This window comes from Salvelinus alpinus, chromosome 13 (genome assembly GCF_045679555.1).
Source record: "Salvelinus alpinus chromosome 13, SLU_Salpinus.1, whole genome shotgun sequence".
Taxonomy (NCBI): domain Eukaryota; kingdom Metazoa; phylum Chordata; class Actinopteri; order Salmoniformes; family Salmonidae; genus Salvelinus; species Salvelinus alpinus.
The window spans coordinates 5,684,914-5,708,663 of record NC_092098.1 but is presented as its reverse complement, the minus strand read 5'-3'; the positions used below and the strand labels follow the sequence as shown (position 1 = coordinate 5,708,663).

At 41.1% G+C, this 23,750-nt stretch overlaps 1 protein-coding gene across 1 annotated transcript in view; it reads left to right on the top strand.

Moving 5' to 3' along the window:
* Positions 1–8,917: 8,917 nt before the first annotated feature.
* Positions 8,918–23,750, top strand: part of LOC139536854 (forkhead box protein O1-A-like) — a 74,926-nt gene continuing 60,093 nt past the window's right edge. Inside the window, exon 1 of the mRNA XM_071337539.1 lies at positions 8,918–9,830. Within this exon, the coding sequence (XP_071193640.1) occupies positions 9,240–9,830 (591 nt within the window). The 5' untranslated portion in view covers positions 8,918–9,239. The remainder of the gene's footprint in view (positions 9,831–23,750) is intronic.

Genomic DNA, 23,750 nt, shown 5'->3' with positions numbered 1-23,750 from the left:
ATACATTTACTCAGTCATTGCGACATTACGTTCACCCGTGAAAAGTTTTTACAGGAAAGGGGGGTTAGGAGGGTGAAAAAACAATGAAAGCAAATACCTACTAATTACGGTCTTGTTCTGAAAACACTTAGCAGTTCCATTGTGTGACACGATTGGAAGAATGATAGCACTTGGCACATGATTCAATGAAAGGGAGTTGCTTTGCGTTCTAAAGTAAGTTCATCCCCCAATGGTATTCATACCACACTTGCTTGTTAAGGGTGAAACAACATATTATAATACCTTAGGAGGCTGAATAATTTGTAAGATGTCTATTTGACTTCTAAAAGACTGCAAACAAATGTTGCATCGCTTGTCTTAGGGAGTAATGTTATTTACCATGGTTGGGGTCAATTCCATGTCAATTCAGAATGTAAACTTACTTCAAATTGGGTAAATTCATTAGAATTGAATCACTTTTTGACAGCATCACTTTTGATTTAAATAAAACTTCACGTAGATGTTTTCCTATGGAAGAAGTGGTCATAAAGTGGCTTTTTGGACCTGAATGCCAAAACATTCAGGACATAAAAGTGCTTGTCTTCATTACTGGAAAATATAAAAGGTTGAGTTTGATATAATTTATAAGCTTATCAAGGGTTGTCAAATGATTTTTTTATTTATTGAAGACATTGTTTTATTTTTATAAAATGTCTAAAATGTAAACTTTTTAATGTCAAATAACTAAAAATGCATACTCAAGATTTGTTTTCTTCGCATATGTTGTAGCTTAGAACCTATTTCACATCTGAAGTTTTTGCGTTGTGCCCACCATTGGTTGAGTCAACTTGTTCTTGAATACAGGGTGTCATTTAACTCATAGAAATATAATTAATAGAAGGGACCTATCCTTTCAGATCAGGTACACCAGCTAAATTCTTTGTGGTAGTAATTAGTAACTTCTAATTACTACCACAAAGATTATCACGCACTGTTGAATGTCAACTTAAATGGTCATGTTTATTCTGTTATCTATATTTCAATAGGTTTCCTAGGGAGGATTGTCAGTATAATTTTAAACAAATATTCCCAATCAAGTCAACATTCTCTGTGTGAACCTACAACCAGCTTTGTGGTACCATTTGAAAGTTTACATTTGAATTGTATTCCCGTTTTAGTACATTCTATCAGCCAAAACATGACACCCACCCTGTATTCAAGAGCATGTTGTCTCAACACAATCTTAGATGTAAAATAGGGTCTAAGTAACAACCTACGTGAATATCATAAAAAAAAAAAAGTTCAATATGAATTGACTTGGCTCATCGCGCTCTAGTGACTCCTTGTGCCGTGCCGTGCCGGGCACCTGCAGGCTGACTTCAGTCGTTAGTTGAACGATGTTTCCTCCCACACACTGGTGCAGTTGGCTTCCGGGGTAAGCGGGCAGGTGTTAAGAAGCGTGGCTTGGCGGATCATGTTTTGGAGGACGCATATTTCAACCTTCGCCTCTCCCGAGCCTGTTGGGGAGTTGGGAGAAAAAGGGTTTAAAAATTACTCAGAGATAGAGGTAGAGACACCATATTTTATGACTAACAGCTTATATATGTCCTCTACCATTACCAACTGTAATTTCAGGGTTAAGGGAAATGAGTTGAAATTAAATAGACCAACAACATAACTACCGCAACATTACTTTTGTACCTGCCGGCAGGGTGGGAGTAACACAGCCTGGGGACAGAAGTAACAGCTGGTGAGAAGTGCACAATGTCTCATCTTAGTGTTTCCGGTTTGTATTGCTTGTTACTTTAAACAAATGCTGCACCATTAGCCATAATTTCATGTTTGTGTCCATTTGAATAATTCACGCTATAGGTTAAACATTTTAATAAAATGAGCTGTGTCAACATCACAATGTTGCGAAACCACAATATTTTGCCTACAATATTAACCGGACTAAAATGTATCACATAGCTATATTAAACCATTTTCTCCTCACTTTAATGGGAATGTAGTAGATGTTTTTCACTATTTTTAATTACTATTCATGCTTAGCCCTACCAATCAGGCGCGCTCTAGCGGTCCTTGTCATGTGCGCTCCTTGTGTCTTGATAGAATAAACGTCTTTATTCTCTTCACAAATGGCAAACCCATCATGCTTATCACATGTCCATGGCTTGACATAAGCTAACTGACCCTCAATCATGAAGATATATTTTTTTAACCACTAACCTGTCGATTTAAAACGTATGTTGGAAGCTGATCCATTAAGTCAATTAAGGCATAATTCATGTCATTTTCAAACAGTCACTTGTTGATATTTTGCTAAGTAAAATTATAAAAGCCACATGAACTAGAGACACAATGGCCTCTGCTTAAACGTTTATTAAATTTCATTCCATTTTACATTGTTACTTTCGTACCACTCGTCTCTCCTGTAACTTCTCCCAGGCTAACACCCAATACTAGCTAGCATGATACTTGCAACCTGTGCTGTCATTTAGTCACTAGATGGGTTAAGAAAATAACATATGCTTGGAACCTTAAACTAAACACAACTCTACAACTGAAAAACACTTCTGGGGGTGTTTTTTTACGTACATTGATCAAAACCACTTTCTGTTTACTCGGTGAAACATGGTCAGACTTGGCAGTGTTTTTGCATTGAGGTCGTCTTCCACATTAGGAACGTGTTAACACAAGATAGAATGATGTAGTGAAGTTATGAGAAAATGGGCTTGTTTCTTTTGCCCCGTGTTACTTTTGTCCTGGCTCTGCGGAGAAACATTTCAAGTTTTGAAGTTAATTTCCTGTAATTCTACACATACTTCCATGAGGTGTATAATTTTTGTTTGCTGTTTTAAACAAATGTTTCTGTAATTCTACAAATTTTCCCATGGGGCGGAGAGAAAATGTTGCAATTTTAGAGCTAATTTCCTTAAATTCTCCACATTTTGCCATGATTTATGCCATGTAATATAATATCTGAGTTAGTGACTAACAAATTCAATGGGGGCCACCTCGAGATCAGGGCACCTGGGCATGTGCCCTTCCTTTCCCGTCGGTAATTCGGCCATGATTACGACAAGTTTAAATAGCTGGCTAGACTAATTACCTATCTAAAACATGTTAGCTGATATGGGCTAAATGAGTGACTCTTAGTGACTGACATAAGTGAAAAACTTGCTGATGCACAACCAAATGTACTATTCTAACTCTCAAAAGTAACTGCAGGTTATGAGTCAACCATCACTACATAGTAGGTTCAAAAATGTAATCTGGGAATTTCCCACAAGGTGGCACTATTGTGACCTGAAGTGACTGGTCTGCCTTCTGTCACCTGCAGCGCAATCACTAGAGCACATGTTCCAGCTTATTCTTGTGCTTGATTTAAGATGACAAATACTGTGTGCACAAGTTTAAGAACCAGACACAAATACAGGTACAGATGTCAAGCACAGGGTTACTATTTTAGCCAATGGTGTAATTGCCTGTGTGAGGGCAGTAGAGGTGACGGGGATAGACAGGTACCACTTGAAGGTAGTCTGAGTCCCAAATGACTGATACGTGTACCCTACTTTTGACGAAAGCTCTATGGGCCCTGGTCAAAAGTAGTGCAGTAAATGGGGAATAGGGTGCCATTTGGGACGGACAAAGACTGAGTCTAGGCAGGGTTATGTGGTCAGACAGTGTGCTCAGGTAATTGCTCAGCAGTGGTAATGTCAGGCCCTAATGAAAGATTTTATACTTCTGAATTCTCTGAGTCAGTCACCTGCATTCTAGCCTGTGGCAGTCTGTTTATGCTATCATGCAAACTCATTGTTGTGCCAAACCATTGCGCTCTTGCCAACTCCATTGCTTAAAAACAGATCTGGGACCAGGCTACCTGTATTCCTATCATTTAGTGTTTTTACTCACCTGTCCTCCCTCTTGCTGTCTTGCAGAAGACACCTTGCCACCAGACTACTATGAAAGGAATAATCACTGACCTATGTTCTTTGGCGACAGGTGTGACTTACAGTAGGTGGGGGCTCATGCATGTGATGCGATGTGAATATGCAAAACCGCACCATTAACCTAAACACAACTATTTTAGAGATTTGCGTGCAGAGCAACTAACAAGGTGGTTTCGGTCATTAGTATAATAGTAATATCAGTGTCTAGTGCAATCATATCTAAGTGCAATATTTTGCAACAAACACAATCTCAACCAATGTTTTAACTGTTTATTACATCTAACATTTTAACATGTTTTTTTACATTTGTAAAGGATACACAATAAACAAAGTAACAATGAATAGTATTTAGGGTGGCTTGGGGTTACTTAAGTTTGAGGATCCCCATTACTTACTGCACATGCAGCAGCTACTTTTCCTGGGGTCCACATAAAATGTACAGAACAGTAATAGACAAGAACAACATAAGATATTACATTCAATTCAAAGGAAAGACACCAATAGACAATTAATATTTACACACTTCCTATATGTGACTAATTTCAGGAAACTAGGCGTATGTCGCGGTCAGGTCATCTGATGCAGCCCTCCATCACTCTTACACAGCCTGGAGGTGTGTTAGGTCATTGTCCTGTTGTAAAACAAATGATAGTCCCGCTAAGTGCAAACCAGATGGGATGGCGTATCGCTGCAGAATGCTGTGCTATGCTGGTTAAGTGTGCCTTGAAATCACAAGTGTCATCAGTAATGAACCCCCACATTATCACACCTCCTCCGTTCACCTACTCTGCGTCTCACAAAGACACGGCGGTTGGAACCAAAAATCTCAAATTCGGACTCATCAGACCAAAAGACAGATTTCTACTGGTCTAATGTCCATTGCTGGTGTTTCTTTGCCCAAGGAAGTCTCTTCTTATTGGTGTCCTTTAGTAGTGGTTTCTTTGCAGCAATTTGACCATGAAGGCCTGATTCATGCAGTCTCCTCTGAATAGTTGATATTGATGTGTCTGTCACTTTTATTTGGGCTGCAATTGCTGAGGCTGGTAGCTCTAAGGAACTTATCCTCTGCAGCAGAGGTAATTTTGTGACAGCACTTGAAGAAACTTTCAAAGTTCTTCATTTTCTGGATTGACTGCTGTTTCTCTTAACTTATTTGAGCTGTTCTTGCCAAAATATGGACTTGGTCTTTTACCAAATAGGGCTATCTTCTGAATATCACCACTACCTTGTAACAACGCAACTGATGGCTCAAATGCTTTAAGAAGGAAAGACATTCCACAAATGTACTTTAACAAGGCACACCTGTTAATTTAAACGCATTCCAGGTGACTACCTCATGAAGCTGGTTGAGAGAATGCCAATAGTGTGCAAAGAGTGGCTACTTTGAAGAATCTCAAATATAAGATATTTTGATTTGTCTTACACTTTTGGTTACTACATGATTCCATATGTGTTATTTCATAGTTTTGTCATCTTCACTATTATTCTACAATGTAGAAAATACTAAAAATAAAGAAACCCTTGAATGAGTGGGTGAGTCCAAACTTTTGACTGGTACTGTATGTCTGTTTGAAGTGTATGCAATATATTATACAAGTGGTTAGGCATTTAAAAAGACGAGGAAAAATGTACTACTTCTCTTCTAAACCATGAAAGACTATCATGCATGCTGTTGATGTTAGTTCATTGTGTGCAGTTAAGAGCAAGGTGTGCTACTTTGTTTTGAGCCAGCTGCAGCTTTGCTAGGTATTTCTTTGCTGCACCTGACCATATTACCAGACAGTAATCAAGATGGGACAAGACCAGAGCCTGAACAACTAGTACAGTTGATCTTTGTGTCAAAAATGCACAACATTTGTTTATAACAGACATACCTCTCCCGATCTTCACTAACTTTTTCAATATGATTTGACTATGATAATTGACCATCTAGTATATAACTATGAGTTTAGCTTCCTCAACTTGTTCAATGGTCACACCTTATATGCACAACTCCAGTTGAGGTTTAAGGGAATGCTTTGAACCAAATACAGTGCTTTTGGTTTTAGATGTATTTAAGACCAGTTTATTTTTAATTACCCATTCTGACACTGACTTAATCATTTTTATGTCTTGGTGAGCTCACTGGCTGTAGGTGCTGATGTATAGAGTGTGCAATCATCAGCATACATCATCATTTGAGCTTCTTGTAAGACAAGTGGCAAATAATTTGTAAAGATAAAGAGTAATGTCCCAAGACAACTTCCCTGAGGGATACCGCACTGTACATATCTGTTATAAGCTTCCATTGAAGAATACGCTATTCTATTTGATAAGTAATTATCCAACCATGTGATGGCTAACAGTCACAGTAAAGCCATAACAAGTGAGTTTTTTCAAATAACAAATGATCAATAAAAGGTTGCACTGAAATCTAACAATACAGATCCAACTATCTTATCCATTTATTTGAGTCAATCATCAGTTATCTGTGTCTGTTTAGTACGAGTTAAGTGCCCTTCCCTATATGCATGCTGAAAGTCTAGTTAACTTGTTCCTTAAAAAACAGCATTGTATTTGTTCAAAGACAATTATCTCCTTCAGTTTACTAAGAACAGGCAGTAAACTGATTTGGTAGCTGTTAGAGCCAGCAAAGAGTGCTTTATTATTTTTAGGTAGTGGAATTGGTTTACCTTCAACACCTGTGGACACACATTCTTTTAGGTTTTGGTTAAAGACATTGCAAATAGGGGTGGCAATACAGTCTGCTACCATTCTCAATAGTTTCCCATATAGGTTGTCTATACCTGGTGGCTTACCATTATTGATGGATAACAACTTTTTCCACCCATTTCGCACAAACTTGACCAAATTCAAAATGGCGATCCTTCCTCTTTCATTATTAGATCTTCAATACACAAATATGATGGTTCACTGTTCAATGTTGTCATTTCACTTGTCAGTTTGTCCACTTTACCAGTGAAATGGTAATTGAAATGAAAAGCTATATCAAAAGGTTTTGTTATAAATGACCCATGAACTTCAATAAACAATGGAGATTAATAGTTTTTTTTGCCCATAATATAATTTACGGTGCTTAAGTCTTCTCCCATTGTTTTTTATGTAATTTATCTTGTTTTGGTAATAAAATACTTTTTTTGTTAGGTTATGTCACAACATTTCTCTATTAAAAGTATGTCAACCAATCAGCTGAGCAGCCTGACTTGTCTGACATTTTTTTCTGTTGCATCATTTCTTTGAACAAAACACTTTTTTTATTCATCATCGATACAGGGGGCTCTAACAGTTTGCACAGTTAGTGAGGTGCATGTTTGTCAACAATGGGCAAGAATAATTTTACAAATACTCCCAAGTGTTGCATCTGTATTCTCCTCATACAAATCAGACCAACATACATTTTTTTACATCTTCAACAAAAGAGTCATGAGAGAACATTTTGTATGATCTCTTATAAATAGCTTTAGGCCCTGCCTTTGGGTTTCCTTGTTATGGTCACTACAGCCAATGGGAACTGATATTGCTATGGTGCAAAGTTCTGCAGTATTGGTGAATATATGATCCATACAAGTGGATGTCACCGGTCCAACACTATTGGTATACACTAGTTGGTTGAGTGATAACCTGGGTCATGTTACAGGCATTAGTCACAGTAAGAAGCTTCCTCTTGAGAGGACTAGATGATAACCAGTCATTGTTCAGGTCACCAAGAAAATGTCTCTGTTAGCATTAGAGACCTTATCTAACATCACACACACATTCTCCAGATACTGACAGTTTGCACTTGCTGGCCTATAGCAGCACCCTAAAAGAAGAGTGATTAAATGCCATCCTCCTGTAATTCTCACAAAGTTATTTCTGTCACTTTTTTTAAACTTTCCCTGGATACCAATAGTCTTGCTCAACTAAAAATGTCATCGGTCTCATCTCAACTTTATAAGTTACTCCAACAAACCATTTGAGGTACATTGATCTAATATTTTGTCATTTAGAAAAAGTTTTATAATCTAATGAAGTTAGATCCTTAAACTTTTTTTACATACCATCAGGGGAGCCTAAAGAGAAATAATCCACTTGGTTAGAGAGAGACATTTGAATCAGTTTTTAATGAAATAGTAACATTTTAAAGTGAGCATGTTTGGGGGGAAAATGTCTGGCCTTCAGTGGGGCAAAATACCCCCAAGGCAATCCAAAGCAAGTCAATGGTACCTATATTAGCATTTTCCAAAATCATATCTAAATCATCTATAAGTAACTTCATTGAATTACACAATCAATTTTGAGATACTTTGGGGTGATTTGGGTAGGGAGTGTGAAACTAAAAAGGGGATATTAATAGTGTGCAATAGTATATAGTGCAATACCATTTTGTTTTGATATTTTATTTATTTCATTAAAATAAGATACCTATACTTTAGGTTTTAAGAGTCAAGTACTCAAAATGTATCAAATGGTTTTTAACATGCTAATCTTCAGGGGGCACCCTTTATAAAGTTTCTGTTTTTATTGAATAACAACCAAAAAATATAAATTCTGCCCACTTATTTCCCTTCAAAAATGTGTTTGCTTAGCTTTTTTTCTGTCAGAAAATACTACACTTTCCCTTAGACTTTGTATATACTTTTATAAGTCCAAGACTTGTCCAACATTTTATAAAGTAGTCCAATACTTAATAACATTGACACCCCAGACAACGTTCCCTTAAGACATGGGCTAAAAAATAGACATAACTCAAAAACACATTGTTCTAACCACTTGCACTTCCTTCAATATTTTCCATGTTTAAACGTTTAAACTCACTGCCCTGGCCCCTGTTTTCAGGGTGGGAAATATTGTTCTCGATAGAATAAGATCAGAAACAAGCATTAGGCAATGTAAAAGCCATGTCCTGTTTACTTTATAGACACAGGCCTAAGGGTTATCATTGGTGGCCACTCACTGTCACTCAAGGACCTAGTGGGTGTTACCCAATGTCTGTTACCAGTTTACTTCGTAGGATTTACAAAGGTAATTTAGTATAACCGTGATTGACACTGACAGTAGACATCGACAAGCGTGATATACATGCTACGAACAGAACACGGATACACTTTAACTGTAACCGCGCAGTTTTAGATAAAGGAGCTAAAAAAAAATATAAATTGTATTACTTCATCGTAAACCACCGGCCGTTATCAACCAGTGCCTTCTATCAGGGAGTTCGTGAAGAAGTGACGACGGTTTCTACACTTTTACATTTGGTGCCTGGACTGGTCGAGTCATTGAGTGTCTTTATGTGACAGTTGCGCTATTTGCCCGTTTGCTTTCGAGATGGCAGAATTACCACCGCCGCAACAGTTGGTTGATATTGACCCGGATTTCGAGCCGCTCTCCCGCCCCCGGTCATGCACCTGGCCTCTGCCTCGACCGGAGTTCATCGAAGCCGCCAGCTCGAACACATCTTCACCGGCGCCTTCAGTCAAGCAGGAGCCTGTCGAATACATTAGTAACCTCAGTTTGTTAGAGGAGTCAGAGGACTACCCGGAGGATGAGAAACGGCTCGTTTTGTGCAATGATTTTCAATGCCAGGAGAAATGCATACACCAGCAACAGCAGCAACAACATCATCCACAGCAGTTACAGAAACACCCGGGTACTCTGCTGCCACACCAGCAACAGGTGCCCCCGCTCTCGTCCCCCGTCGGGTCGAATTCGGTGGCCGCTGCCGCTGCTGCGCAGAGGAAAAGCAGCTCGTCGCGTCGGAACGCGTGGGGGAATATGTCCTACGCGGACCTCATCACCAAGGCGATAGAGAGCTCACCCGAGAAGCGACTCACCTTGTCTCAGATCTATGACTGGATGGTGAAGAGCGTGCCATATTTTAAGGATAAAGGAGACAGTAATAGCTCTGCAGGTTGGAAGGTAAGCAAGCAATAAGCATCCATTCGCGCTTAATATCTAATATGACATTATGTAGGCCTAGTTTACAACCATCACGTTATGAATTATCCCCTGAATTATAGGCTACCCTGTGTCAAGTCAATTAAATTGTGGCCCACGTCATTAATTCACTATGTGCCACAATGTCCCGCAGTGCAGAATCACGGATAGATGGGGTTATTTGGAGATCACGGGGAAGTGATTTAAAAAATGTGTATCTTAGATCGATTGTCTGGGGCCAACTTTACTAACCCTCATGTAACAAAGATGCTCGTTTTGTAGGCCTACTTGACCAATTCCAGTCCGCTTAGTGGGTCCGTGGTCCTCCCTGTATTATCAGATTTGCTATTGGCAATAAGCATTATCATCTGTAGCCCAACTGATGCATTTACCCTATTGGACACAACATCCTGATTGTTATTACATCGTTATTTTTTATTATAAATGCATCATTATTAATTATTATTCACTCAAAATATATATGTTGGGTTTCTATTGCAAAGGACACTGAGTATACAAAACATAAAGAAAACCTTTCTCCAAGACATACACTGCCCAGGTGAAAGCTATGACCCCTTTTTGATGTCAATTGTTAAATCCACTTAAATCAGTGTAGATGGGGGGGGGGAGACAGGTTAAGTATTTTTAAGCCTTGAGACAATTGAGACAGACATTGATTGTGTACGTGTCTCATTCAGGTGAATGGCCAAGACAAAAGATTTAAGTGCCTCTGAACCGGTTTGGCAGTAGGTGCCAGTGGCACCAGTTTGTGTCAAGAACTGCAACACTGCTGGGTTTTTCCACTCTCAACAGTTTCCCGTGTGTATCAAGAATGGTCCACCACCCAAAGGACATCCACCCAATTTGACACAACTGTGCGACGCATTGGAGTCAACATCCCTGTAGAATGCTATCGACACCATGTGAAGCCCATGCCCTAATGAAGTGAGGCTGTTCTGAGGGAAAAAGGGGGTCCCTGATTTGATTGACGCAAATCAGGGAGCCAGATTATGCGATTTGGTTCCCGACGTTCACCAAAAAGTACACTATGCTTGAAACTCTGGTTTAAATGAAGTGGTAGCAATGGAAAACTTGGATCCCCCTCTTTTTTTAAACCAAAAGCCAAAACTGTTTTCAAAATACATTAGCCAAAACTGATTTGAAGCGTTTCCCCGGTGATTGCATTAAGAATTGCGCATTGACTGCTTGTCATAACACATGTTGCCCTACCTATGGCTCTCGCAACTTGAATGCACCTCGAGGAATGCTTCTCTCACATTGAACACACAACAAGCCGACTAGGTAAATAAGTAAACTACTCTACTATGGGGTTGTCTGATTTTATTTTAATAACAACCTTACATGGCAAAAATATTAGCACTGGAAAGTTGCACCTGAGTGATATAGGCTTTGAATTACTTTGCCAGCAGCTACAGTAGGCTACACACCTCTGTCTGAGTTGAGCGCTGCTGTGGTGCGCATTATAGACTATTTCATTCCCTTTGTCTGAACATTGGAGTGTTAGCAACAATCATGCGAACTTGTTCTGAACTGGCCTACCTGGTAGATTTTAAATGCAGATCTACACTGACCTCAAAAACGACATCTCCATAATCAATATGATGGAAATCCGTTGCAGTGACGGAGGGCATTAATCCCTCTGACAACTTCAGAGAAGTTGACTTGTTTCTCAAAGCTGGAGTGTTAATTCTGTCTACACAGTGATGACCTTTTCCAGTGAAGAGCACATCTCTCAATTAAAGGTGGACAATCTTGCTTATCATAAATGCTTTCTAGAGCATTCATAAACTATTCATAAGTACTACACAGATGCTTCACAAATCATCTAAAAAGACTTAGCTATGGTAATACAATTTAAAATAAGGCATTTATAAATGGTTTGTTTAATGTTGCATCTAAGGACACGAATAGGGGCCTTCTCACAGGCACAGATAACTGTGTAATTGTAACTGTGCCTTTATAACCGTGTAGCTTAGGGATGCACGATATATCGGTGAACATATTGGAATCGGACAATATTAGCTAAAAATGCCAACATCGGTATCGGACGATGTCTAGTTTAACGCCGATGTGCAAAACCAATGTCAAAGCTGACGTGCATACCTATATAACGTAGGTACATGACGTAATGACGGCACGTAAAATTTTGCCCTACACGTGCAACACAGCATTCCAAACCTAGCCCACAATGTCTGCTGTGTGGATTGAGCAGGCAACAAGTCCAGCAGTCATTTGAAAGAGTAAGAACATTTCAGCGAGACAACTCAAAGGTGAAAGCCATTAAAGCCAAGATAATGGAATTCATTGCCCTTGACAATCAACCGTTCTCTGTCGTGGGTGATGTTGGCTTTCGCCGACTGGTCGAGCACCGGTACACACTACCAAGTGCGCTATTTTTCAGATGTTGCCCTACCGAAGTTACACAGTGATACCGTCACTGCAATTAGCTTCACGACATAGATACTATGGAACACCATTTGGGTCTTTGCGTGTCAAAAAAGATACCATGGCACTGTCAAAGCTGTACAAAAAAGTCTGCAAACAAGCAAACACCGGCCACGAACGATGTTTTTACAATACCGCGTTGGTAATAAAGCAATTTGTTCGACTGCAACTTCTGGGGTAGCTAACTTTAGCTTGGTACCTAGCTAGCACCAATACAACCAACCTGAAAACATTGACCAGTAGAAACTGCAGTCATTTTCATTATTCTTAGCAATGATTTAGGAATCCTTGTAAGTATTAGCTAGGTTGCCACTTGTTGTTCGCCTGAACTTCAGTTCATGAAAATAAATAACTAGCCAGCTACTTAACCCTGTTGCCCAAAGCTAACCTTATAATCAGCCAGCTAGCGTCATCTGGCTAGTGATGCTCGACCGGACCGGGTTTTGTGTTGTGAAGCTAGCCACAATAAGGATTAGGCACAATAGTGGAATTTGCACTTTGCCTTCAAAATAAAAGTATGTTATTGACAGTGATGCAAATGAATACAAATAGTAGAATTATGCCGTACTTTTATTTTGAAGGCTAACCACAAAGTCCACTATTGTGGCTAATCCTTATTGTGGCTAGCGTCACATAGATGGGTCCGACCACCATTAATCAAATAAGAACTGTCTTATAAATTAGGGTTATTTTAGATGACACCTAGCTATATAGGTAGCTAGCTAACTATAGCTACTGAAACAGATTGGCGTTTTGCTATGTTTTTGGGGAACATTATTTGCATCCATGAGCTAGCTAGCTTTTTTTTATGACCAGAACTGTAGGTGAGCGAGACAACTTTACCAGCATCATAGCATACGTATCGATGAATCGTTGTGACATATGAAATACGAGTGAGTGTAATCAATGTGTAATAACTACGTAAAAAATGTATGAACGTGTTAAATTATTGTGACATGTAGTCATATTCAGGTCCTGATTGGTCAACAAGCTTATTTGACACGCAAAGACCCAAACGGTGTTCCATAGACATCCTGGTTGAGAATGAAATGACTGAACAAATGAACAACGAAACAGCACAGCAAGTTAGTGAAAGAAATAGGTTTTGATGATGTTTTACTGGTAATGGGAACATACGTAAATGCCAACACAATAACTTTTTGGTCAGTGTGTGTGTGTGTGTAACCTTTATTTAACTAGGCAAGTCAGTTAAGAACAAATTCTTATTTACAATGATGGCCTACCCCGGATGACGCCGGGTTTGTGCGCCGCCCTATGGGACTCCCAATCAGGGCCGGATGTGATACAGTCTGGATTCGAACCAGGGACTGTAGTGACGCCTCTTGCACTGAGATGCAGTGCCTTAGACCGCTGCGTCTGTGTGTGTGTTAACTACTTAACTGTACTAGAATGCTTAAAAGGCCGCTAAAATGTTAAATATCGGTTATCGGTATCATTTTTTTTGGCAAGGAAAATATTGGGTATCGGCCAAAAATGTCATATCGGTGCATCACTAGTGTCGCTTATTCAACCCACTACATAGCTGAAGTTTTAGCATAGCAGTCTTGCGATTGTTATGTTACTCTAATGGACGTCAGGGGCCCCTCCATTCTTCAGGATAAAAATAGATGTGGAGAGTTACCTGTATTTAGGTACTCCAGAGGTGTGTTCCAAGACGTAACAGTCATGGTCTGCCTATGCGTGCCGCAACAAAACGTCTGCCCTCATTCCCCTTGAGACACCGCCTTGTCAACATTCCATGAGGATGTTTCTGTGGATCCACTTTTAAGCTGTAGCTGTGGGCATATGTATCAGAGATCAAATTTGATTTGTCACACACGCTCGAATACACTCTACTGCGAAATGCTTGCTCACGAGCCCTTCCCAATGAAGCAGCAAGACAAAGAGAGAAAGCGAGAGAGAGAAGGAATAAAGAGCAAGACAGACAGACAGAAAGAGAAGGAATAGAGAGAGACAGAGAGTAGAATTGTTATTGATTCAGGAAAGCTAACCTGCTGCTCACACAGTTCGTGCTACTGCTGTTGTGGTTCACTTTGAAGCTCCCCTCTAGTATAGGAAGACCATCGTATTATAGTCTTCTTTTCAGTCCAGCGTACAGTTATGATGGGCTCAGCCCAGCAAAGCTTTGGCGGTCTGTCTCCACTCCCGGGTGTAAATCATTGACTGTGAAACAGTTAAGTGTCTCTCAGCAGGCCTCTGGGAAAGAAAGAAAGGAGGAGAGAAAGGGAAAAAGGAGAGCAGCAGGTTCCAGAGATCAGGTACAAAAAACCACCTAGGGGCAGTGTGATTTAAATCTCTGTATCAAAGTCATGTCATCATTTATTTGATTTAACCTTTATTTAACTGGGCAAGTCAGTTAAGAACAAATTCTTATTTTACAATGACGGCCTACACCGGCCAAACCTTCCCCTAACCCGGACGACGCTGGGCTAATTGTGTGCCGTCCTATGGGACATATGATCACGGCCGGTTGTGATACAGCCCGGGATTGAACCAGGGTCTGTAGTGACGCCTCTATGACTGAGATGCAGTGCTTTAGACCACCGCGCCACTCAGGAGCCCCATGCTGTGCTGGTTCATTGGTTTTAGATTACGTTTTAGATTTATATATTGACAAATAACTGAATGTGTAACAACTTCCGTTCCACCTGAATTGTGTGTCTGTCTGTGTGTGTGTCTGTCACTGTAGTTTAAGGAATGCGACTGGCAAACCCCCTGTCCATATCATCTTATCCATTGTGATCTTAAAGGTAAACCTATCCTAAATCAGCACTCTGAGACGCTTGATAGGCTACATACAGCCCCTGACTAGGGTGAGTGACGGCTCTAAGTGCGAGGTTGGTAGAGGAGAGGGGGAGAGAGAGAGTCTGTCACTGGAGTGTAAGGAATGTGACTGGCAAACCCGCTCGGTGACTTTATAGGCACCGTGCCCATTTGGGGTGGCACCGCACTCCTATTGGCCGTACCCCACCCCATTAGAATTAATGCTGGTGGTGTTTAGTTTCTGTACAAGACGTGTTGGCAAAGAACGAAAGCTAGGAGTGGGCAGACAGGCCTGTAAGGAGAACAGTGAGGGAGCAATATATCTGTTATATCAGAGTATCTGTAGCTACACTATACCAGTATTAAAGGACTGAAGAATGGTTTGTCTTCATCATATAGACTTGCTAAAGAAATGTCCCAAAAATAATTTACACTGCCTATAATGATCATTTCAGCACATTGTATTTACTGTCCTTCTAAACCAGGTTAAATGCAATGTTTTCTTACAGATTCCTTTTTGACCCAGTTTAACTAGGCCTATAGGCAGTGTCCATGATGCTATGGTCTGTTTGTGTGTCAATCTTGAACATTTTGTTCCTTTGAAACTCTTAACACACACACCCTTGTTTATATAAGTAGCGGAGTACTCTGTGTCCTTGTCCATATTCTTCAACAGCACTGTGTATGTAGCAAAGGACCCTGCTGCTGGTGGCTGTGCAAATGTTTATCAGTCAGCCTTGATATGGCTGGTCGCTGGATGAACCTAGGTACCCCAGTAACCTTTGAAGTCCAGAGGAGTGAGGGGAGAGATTCTCCCCTCTCCAGTGATGCACCACGTGCTTTGTCCTCCCTTCTGTCACTCATTTGACTGACTTCTTCTCTCGAAAACAAACAAGTTATAGGACATCTGTTGGAATACTAGAGAGAGAGAGCCCCGTTGCAGGCTTATCTAAAACAAAACAAAAACACACTATCAGTCGGTGCGCATTATGATATTCTAGGACAAGAGCACAACAAACAGTGAGTGTGTTCAGAGTTGGTCATGGAAAGATTTGGCATACAGGTTATTGGCACCCAAACGCACTGTTGTCAATTCTACCAGGCTTTTGAGTTTGTTGTGGTGCCTTACAGACAGACAGTCAATCAGAGAAATCTTTACTCAGCTCTATTCCTCCACCGGCTGATTTGGTGAGCAGCAGACGCTGCACTAGACGAGACGGTTGTAGAAATACCTTAAGAAACATAAGCCTCTGTGGAGGTGGTCTGGCACTAGGCCAGTTCAATAAGAGCTATCATAACGCTGGCACGGGAAGTTCTCTCGTTTACTACAGCACTGTGAGCTTCGAGCAGGCTGGGGTGTATCACAAGCATTTCAGGGTAGGACTTGGAGTGCTGATCTATAATCCTTAACAGCTTGTTTGTGCTTGTTAAATAAAAAGGCCCACATACTGTATTTTGTCACTCAAAACATTCCTCAGTGCGAAAGGAATGAAACAAAAATATATACATATTCTGTACGGAAGGTAATATTCTTTATCAGTCGAAACACTTATTTCCCCCCCCCCCCCCCCCCCGACGCTATCTTTTGCAGCACCGACCGAGGCACCACCGTGGGTAGGCTAAGTGTGAGTATGGATGTGTGAGTTCAGATGGGGTGACTCGTCTTATAAGAGACATTACGCAAACAAAAACATTTACTGGAATTGGAATGCCCCGGGCCAAAGTCTGCTGCCGTGCGTAGGTAGTTAGTCAGCTCAGTGGTGATGATAGGATAGGGAGAGCCGGGGAGAACCGTCTGGTGAGGTGAAGAGGATCACGTGAGAGTGAGCCACACTACTACTTAGACCAGATACAGATGGAATTACAAACAGAAGAGGAGATGTAGACACATTTAGACAGACAGAATGACAGTTTGCTCCAGACAGACACACACAACTAGACAGACAGCCTTAATTTCTGAGTCCATGTTTTATGTCTAACTCATCTCCCACAGCATTTTGTGCTTTACTATTCTGTGTTCAATCTACTTTTTGCAGTATATGCCTAGCAGCCTAAGTGTTTAGGAGTTTAATAGTGAGTCAGGAAATGCCTGCAGAGCTATGTGTGACTGACGGGGCTGAACAAAATCAGTTTCCATTGTGTGAAACAAAACAACTTGGTCACTGCATGGCCGCTTTATGAATTACTGCCCTAACTACAAGACAGCCTTTTCCTCCTTTTCATTCTAAACCTGTCTGAAATTATTCATCTATAGCCTTTCTTCTTTTTGAACATGGGGGTGAGTCGTGGGTTAGGGGCGCGCTTGGCGCTGCTAGTAGCAACAGAGCTTATTTTTACTCAATTAAATGTTCTTCTTTTTCTTAGTCCTCAGTCTTAACAATAACAGGAGGCAACACAAACACCTCAATCAATGTAGGGGGGAGGGGGCATCAAACATCCTTGAATTCCAGAGTTGTGTGCTCATATCCCTGCGTCGTCCATGTCCTCTAGTTTCCTGTGCGGACTCAACAGCTTGGCCTTTCAGGTCTGTGTCCCAAATGGCTAGTGCTGAGCGATTTAACTGACATCGGTTCAATTATTTGAATTCCATTTGGTTCAGGGGGTTTTCTGTGAGGGCAATGCGCAGTTTCTCTAAAGATAAATCAGATCAAGCCCGAGCTGTGCGATTTGTAGTAGGGAGTTGTATTTTCCAACAGGCCAATATTCTATATAGTTTAGCGCAGAAAACGTGTTCATTAACTATAATGTCCATAATCCATTGCGCGCCTACTTGTCTGGTCTGAGACGGAGAGAATAGAAGAGACAGAAGAACGTGCGATCGAGAGGTATAGAGAGCGGTTGCTTCGTGAGGTATCGATACTCGATCTAAGATTGATAGTTGGTTTCCAGCAGTCATAAAAGTATGCCTTATTTACTTTGAAGAACTACTAAAATTGTGATTTTTGTCAGGCAGCAGCTCTATATAGATGATATGTTGACTTGGAATGAATTAATAAAGTCATCAAATAGGCCTAAAACAAATGTAATATGCTGTGCCTTCAGAAAGTATTCACACCCCTTGGCTAATGTGAAAGTGGAATGATGTTTACAAATGAATTAAAATTGAAAAGCTGAAATGAGTAAGTATTCAACCCCTTTTGTTATGGCAAGCCTAAATATATTCAGGAGTAAAAATGTGCTTAACAAGTCACATAAGTGGCATGGACTCACTCTGTGTGCAATAATAGTGTTTAGCGTGATTTTTTAATGACTACCTCATCTCTGTACCCCACACATACAATTATCTGTAAGGTCCCTCAGTCGAGCAGTGAATTTCAAACAGAGATTCAACCACAAAGACCAGGGAGGTTTTCCAAATGACTCGCAAAGAAGGGTTTCTATTGGCAGAAGGGATGAAGGACAAAAAAAATGAAGAAAAAAAAGACACTGAATATCCCTTTCAGCATGTTGAAGTTATTCATTACACTTTGTAGTGATTGTATGGTGTATCAATACACCCAAAGATACGGGCGTCCTTCTTCACTCAGTTGAGGAGAGGAAGGAAATCACAGGGGTTTCACCATGAGGGCAATGGCGGATTTAAAACAGTTACCGAGTTCAATGCCTTTGATAGGGGAAAGCTAAGGATGGATAAACAACATTGTAGTTACTCCACAATTCTAACCTAATTGAGAGAGTGAAAAGAAGGAAGCCTGTACAGAATGAAAATATTACAAAACATGCATCCTGTTTGCAACAAGGCACTACAGTAATACTGCAAAAAATGTGGCAAAGCAATTAACCTTTTTCCCCCCGAATACAAAGTGTTCTGTTTGGGGCAAATCCAATACACACATTACTGAGTACCACTATCAATATTTTCAAGCATAGTGGTGACTGCATCATGTTATGGGTAAAAACAAAACATAAAGTGAATGAAGCTAAGCACATGGTTGTCTGATTTCCAACAGACACTGGGAGATAAATTCACTTTTCAGCAGGACAATAACCTAAAACACAAGGCCAAATCTACACTGGAGTTGCTTACCAAGGAGACAGTGAATGTTCCTGAGTGGCCGAGTTACAGTTTTGACTTAAATCTACTTGAAAATCTATGGCAAGGCATGAAAATGGTTGTCTAGCCATGATCAACAACCAATTTGACAGAGCTCGAAGAATAAAAACGAATAAGTTGCACAATCCAGGTGTGCAAAGATGTTAGTGACTTACCAGAAAAGATTCTAACATATTGACTCGGTTGTGAATACTGTATTTCGGTTTAAAAAAAACGTGCTATAATTTCTAAAAACCTGTTTTCACTTTGTCATTATGGGTTATTGTGTGTAGATGGTTAAGATTTATTTTATTTTAACATTTAATCTATTTTGAATTCAGGCTGTAACACAATAAGTAAAGGGTCGGAATACATTCTGAAGGCACTGTATATAAGCACATCATGCCTGTATGTCTATGAATGCGTCCACCTGTCTGTGTAGTGTGTAAGCTGCTATTGACCAAAAGTCAGTACAAGCCATTGCATCATGTGACTCAGTTTAGCCGTGGAACATTCGTGGGTGGCGGGGTGAGGTAGTGTTTGTGCGTGCGTGTTGTTGGCCATGGCGTGACGGAGTTGGAGTGTGAAGGGTCGGGTTGTGCGACATTGCATGTAGTCACCATGAACTCTAAGGATTGGAATCAAGCGCCTTAATAACCATTCATGACCACAGTCTCCTGTTTGAGCCCTGTCCTGCAGTAAAGGCCCACTCATTGGAGACACAGGGAGAGCTGCAGCCTGGACGTTTGTGTGGGTAAGGCAGTCTGCTGAGAAGTCCTTGGCATGAACTGAGGTCATGTCTTTGGTACTACAATGTTGTCAACCAACAATAAAACACAAGAATACTGTTATGACAAATACCGCATAGGCATGGCATAGTGGTTGAAAATTATATTTCAGGTGATTATAACCTGTTAATAACAAAATAACTACAGATCCGGGAACACAACCTCAAAGAGCATCCTTGCTTGTTGTGTGCAAATTGCTGTTTTCCTTTTATCTAAAAACAAACAAACATAACAGGAGTTTTTCATGTCATGTTATGCCGGCCCAACCCCCGGCCCCAGCCCCGGCCCTAGGTCCCGGATGGTGGAACCTTTGTCGATTGGTTATTTTTACCCCTTCCTGTAAAAACAGCAGCAGCTTGGTCGGTGCCTTGGTTCGTCCCCCACAATGAACTATGATGCACATCCTGCTGACTGGCTGGAAAATAGCACCGGCCTGCCGTGTGTTCGTATCTCCTCCGCCCTGAAAAACATAAGGGCCAGGCAGGGTGGGAGGGAAGAGGGAAGGGTAGGGAGGTAGGGGTAGCAAGAGGAGGGAGGGAGATAGTGAGAAGGTAGGGAGGCAGAAGGGAAGGAAGAGTTAAGGAGAGAGGGAGGCAGGGAGGGAGAGAGGAGTTAAGTCACTAACAGACAGTGTGGGGTGGCCCATTTATTTTCAATGAAGCCTAGGTGAAGGGGCAAAATTCTATCCAGGCGGCGCTGTCAGCGGTGCTCATGCCTGTGATATAGAAATCTATTATATTTCTGAAGCGGTGCTGCCGTTGTTGACCAATAACAGAAAACGTACATCCAACAGAAGGACCAGCTAACATGCCCGCTCTAGCTAGCTGGCTAAAACCTTTCAGTTTACAGAGTCATGTTTAGAAATAAAAATCATTGTTTTCTAATCATTTTTTGGGGGGTTAATAATTTCTGTTGCATGTAAATACATTTTTATGCATGCTTATGGTGTTATAGAAATTCACTTTTGGCATGTCAATAATGTGTGCTTATTTCGTGCTATGGTCGCCCAGTGTGTGAAGGCACTAGCCGCTATTTTTCAGTGAGAATCGCTATTGGCTCCTTGATTTGTTCTAGAAGTTGCTAGATAACATCTTGCCATTGCCACGACGACGTCACAGCACCAATTTGCCTTGCTGCGGCACAGCTGCGGTCCCCAATGTAGCATTTTCGCCCCCTCTCCCACCACAGCTTTCGCCCCCTCTCCCGGAGCACCAGACAGGATAGTTCTTGGCTCAGGGTAATTGTGTGTGTGTGTGTGTGTGTGTGTGTAAAGTGAGGTGTTTTCTCTATTCTCCACAACTGTCCCTCCCTGTGCTCTCCCTATGCTGTCTGTCACCTTATCAAGTTTTTCTCACTGCACTAGGAGTGATCATATAAAAAGGTCATAGATCAGATCTATATATCTGGTATGTACAGTATTCACACTACCATAATACGGAAACAATATAGGGTGGGGTAAATGATTCCCAAATGCCACCCCCAGTGATGCTGATAGTAATAATAATGATGATAATGGTGATAGTAGATCACCAGGGAGGAGGGTGTTATTTTACTCTTTGTGATAACACCACTCCCCACCACTCTAATGGGTGCACATCCTTTAGAGGTGTTAGAGGTGGATGCTGCTCTCCACTCTGTGTGTGTGTGTGTGTGTGTGTGTGTGTGGTTGGGGGGAGGGCGGAGGTTACTAGAGGTGGGTGGAGCTTCCTGTGTTCCCCACGCTATGCTTATTTATTGCCCATCAGTGTTTGTGTGTCTGTGTGTGCCAGCTGGGCGTTCCAGCCGTTTGCCCTGCCAGAGCAGCCAGCCCTGTCTCGCCGCTTGCCTACCCGCCAGCCTGCCCGCCGGGGCCTCTCTCTCTCCCCTGGGGTAGCCTGGAGGCTGGGGCTAGGCGCCAAAGGGAGGAAGGGAGGAAGGGGGAGGGAGAGAGAGAGAGTGCACCACGCCATGAACAGCATCTTCCTGGAACTCAGTGTTTTTCTCAATGAGCTGTGATCTGAGCCGTCGCCAGCCACACGTGTAGCAGCTCTGTAACTGTGTGTGTGTGAGACTAACTTCCTGTTAATGTTTATTTTGTATTTTTGGGGGGCGGGGTTTGGGTTCCTTAGAGATCCCCGAAGACCATGTCTGAAATTTGTTTTTGATACATGTACGAAAATGTATGCACTCACTACTGTAAGTCACTAAATTACTCAAATGTAAACATTACAACGCCACAGGGGTATACTACAAAGCAGGATCAATGAGTTAGCCAGCTAACTTCAAGTTTTAATGTCACGTGCACAAGTACAGTGAAATGCCATAATTGCAAGCTCTAAACCCAACAAGGTAGTAAACAATATCAATGTAGTACTAAAAACAATGTAAGGTAGAATAAAAACAATAAAATAAGAACATGAGAAAGTAAGAAGCTATATACAGGGTTGGCTTGGGTGGTATACCGTATACCGGAGTATTTGGAAATAGCCACGGAATGGTTTTTCAATACCGTCAATACTGTTAACTACTTCTTTGAAGTTTTCCAATACATTTTTATATTTGTGGCAATTTTTTAATTAAGAAAACACCTGCAGTCGACTGGTGCAATACGTTAGGACAGTGGTTCTCAAACCTGGTCCTGGGGACCCAAAGGGGTGCACGTTTTTGTTTTTGCCCTAGCACTACACACCTGATTCAAATCATCAAAGCCATTTTGATCAGCTGTGTAGCGCTAGGGCAAAAACAAAAATGTGCACCCCTTTTGGGTCCCCAGGACCAGGATTGAGAACCAGTGCATTAGGAGATAAAGCAGATCACGTTCTTATTTCACCGGTCACATTATTTTACATTGTGAAGCTTACTTAGTTCCCCAGAACAGTGTGGCCAGTCATGTGTTTGTTTGTAAATAGCACAACAGGAGAAAGTGGGAGCAGGTGGTCCCAGCTGTGTATTGACAGGGGTCGCAAGTCAACAGTGTTTATTTTGCTTCAATAGAGTGATCAGGGACGTGCAACTATAGTTTTCCTTCACAGAAAATACATTAGTGCAACACATTCAACATAAAATAGCTTAAATTTTCATCAGATAACAATTTGGCTGGCAGCCACAGAAGTAAATGAGATTACAATATAAAAGCAAGGTCTTTTTTTTTGCAAAAACGATGCACGGCCATCATATGTATAAGGTTTAGGCCTGTCATAGAAATAATGTAGCCAGCTACATGTCCTAATGTTTCACTTAAAGTTAATCTTGCATTTTACCTGAGAAAAATAGGTCAACTGAGAAAGTATCTGAGAAAAGAAGCTACATATCAGTCGGAGCGCTGTCTGCTGACAGAATGCCCATTCGTGAATTCTCTTCCGAGTTTAGAAGTGCAACTGAAGCACAACATTGGTCTGATGCCGAGCAGAAATGACAATAAGAAGCATTTTAGATCTCGGTTTACAAAACACAAAGCGTTGATCTTTTTTCCTGCGTGAAAAACATGCATTTTTTGTTAGCAAGTTATTCTAGGGGTCGTGTTATCTAAGTAAGTGGCTGAATTAATAAGGTGACGGGGGCATCATATTGTGTTGGCTTACTGCCGTGTTTGAGAAGGCAAAGCCCTTTGGATGAGTTATTTGTACAGCTGCCACTGTTATCACGATTTCCTTGCGTTTTTTCTCCTCTCCGTTCTCACCCCCTCTGCTCCTCCCCCCTCTTCTCTGAGCAGAGCAGGCAGGCCTGTTGCCCTAGCGACTCCACACAGACACAGCATGTAGACATGCTGCTGGAGAGACAGTACTGCATGCGTCAAAACTTTGTTAATTTGCACGTCTCTCATTCACATTCGCTTGTAAATGTCCAAACTCA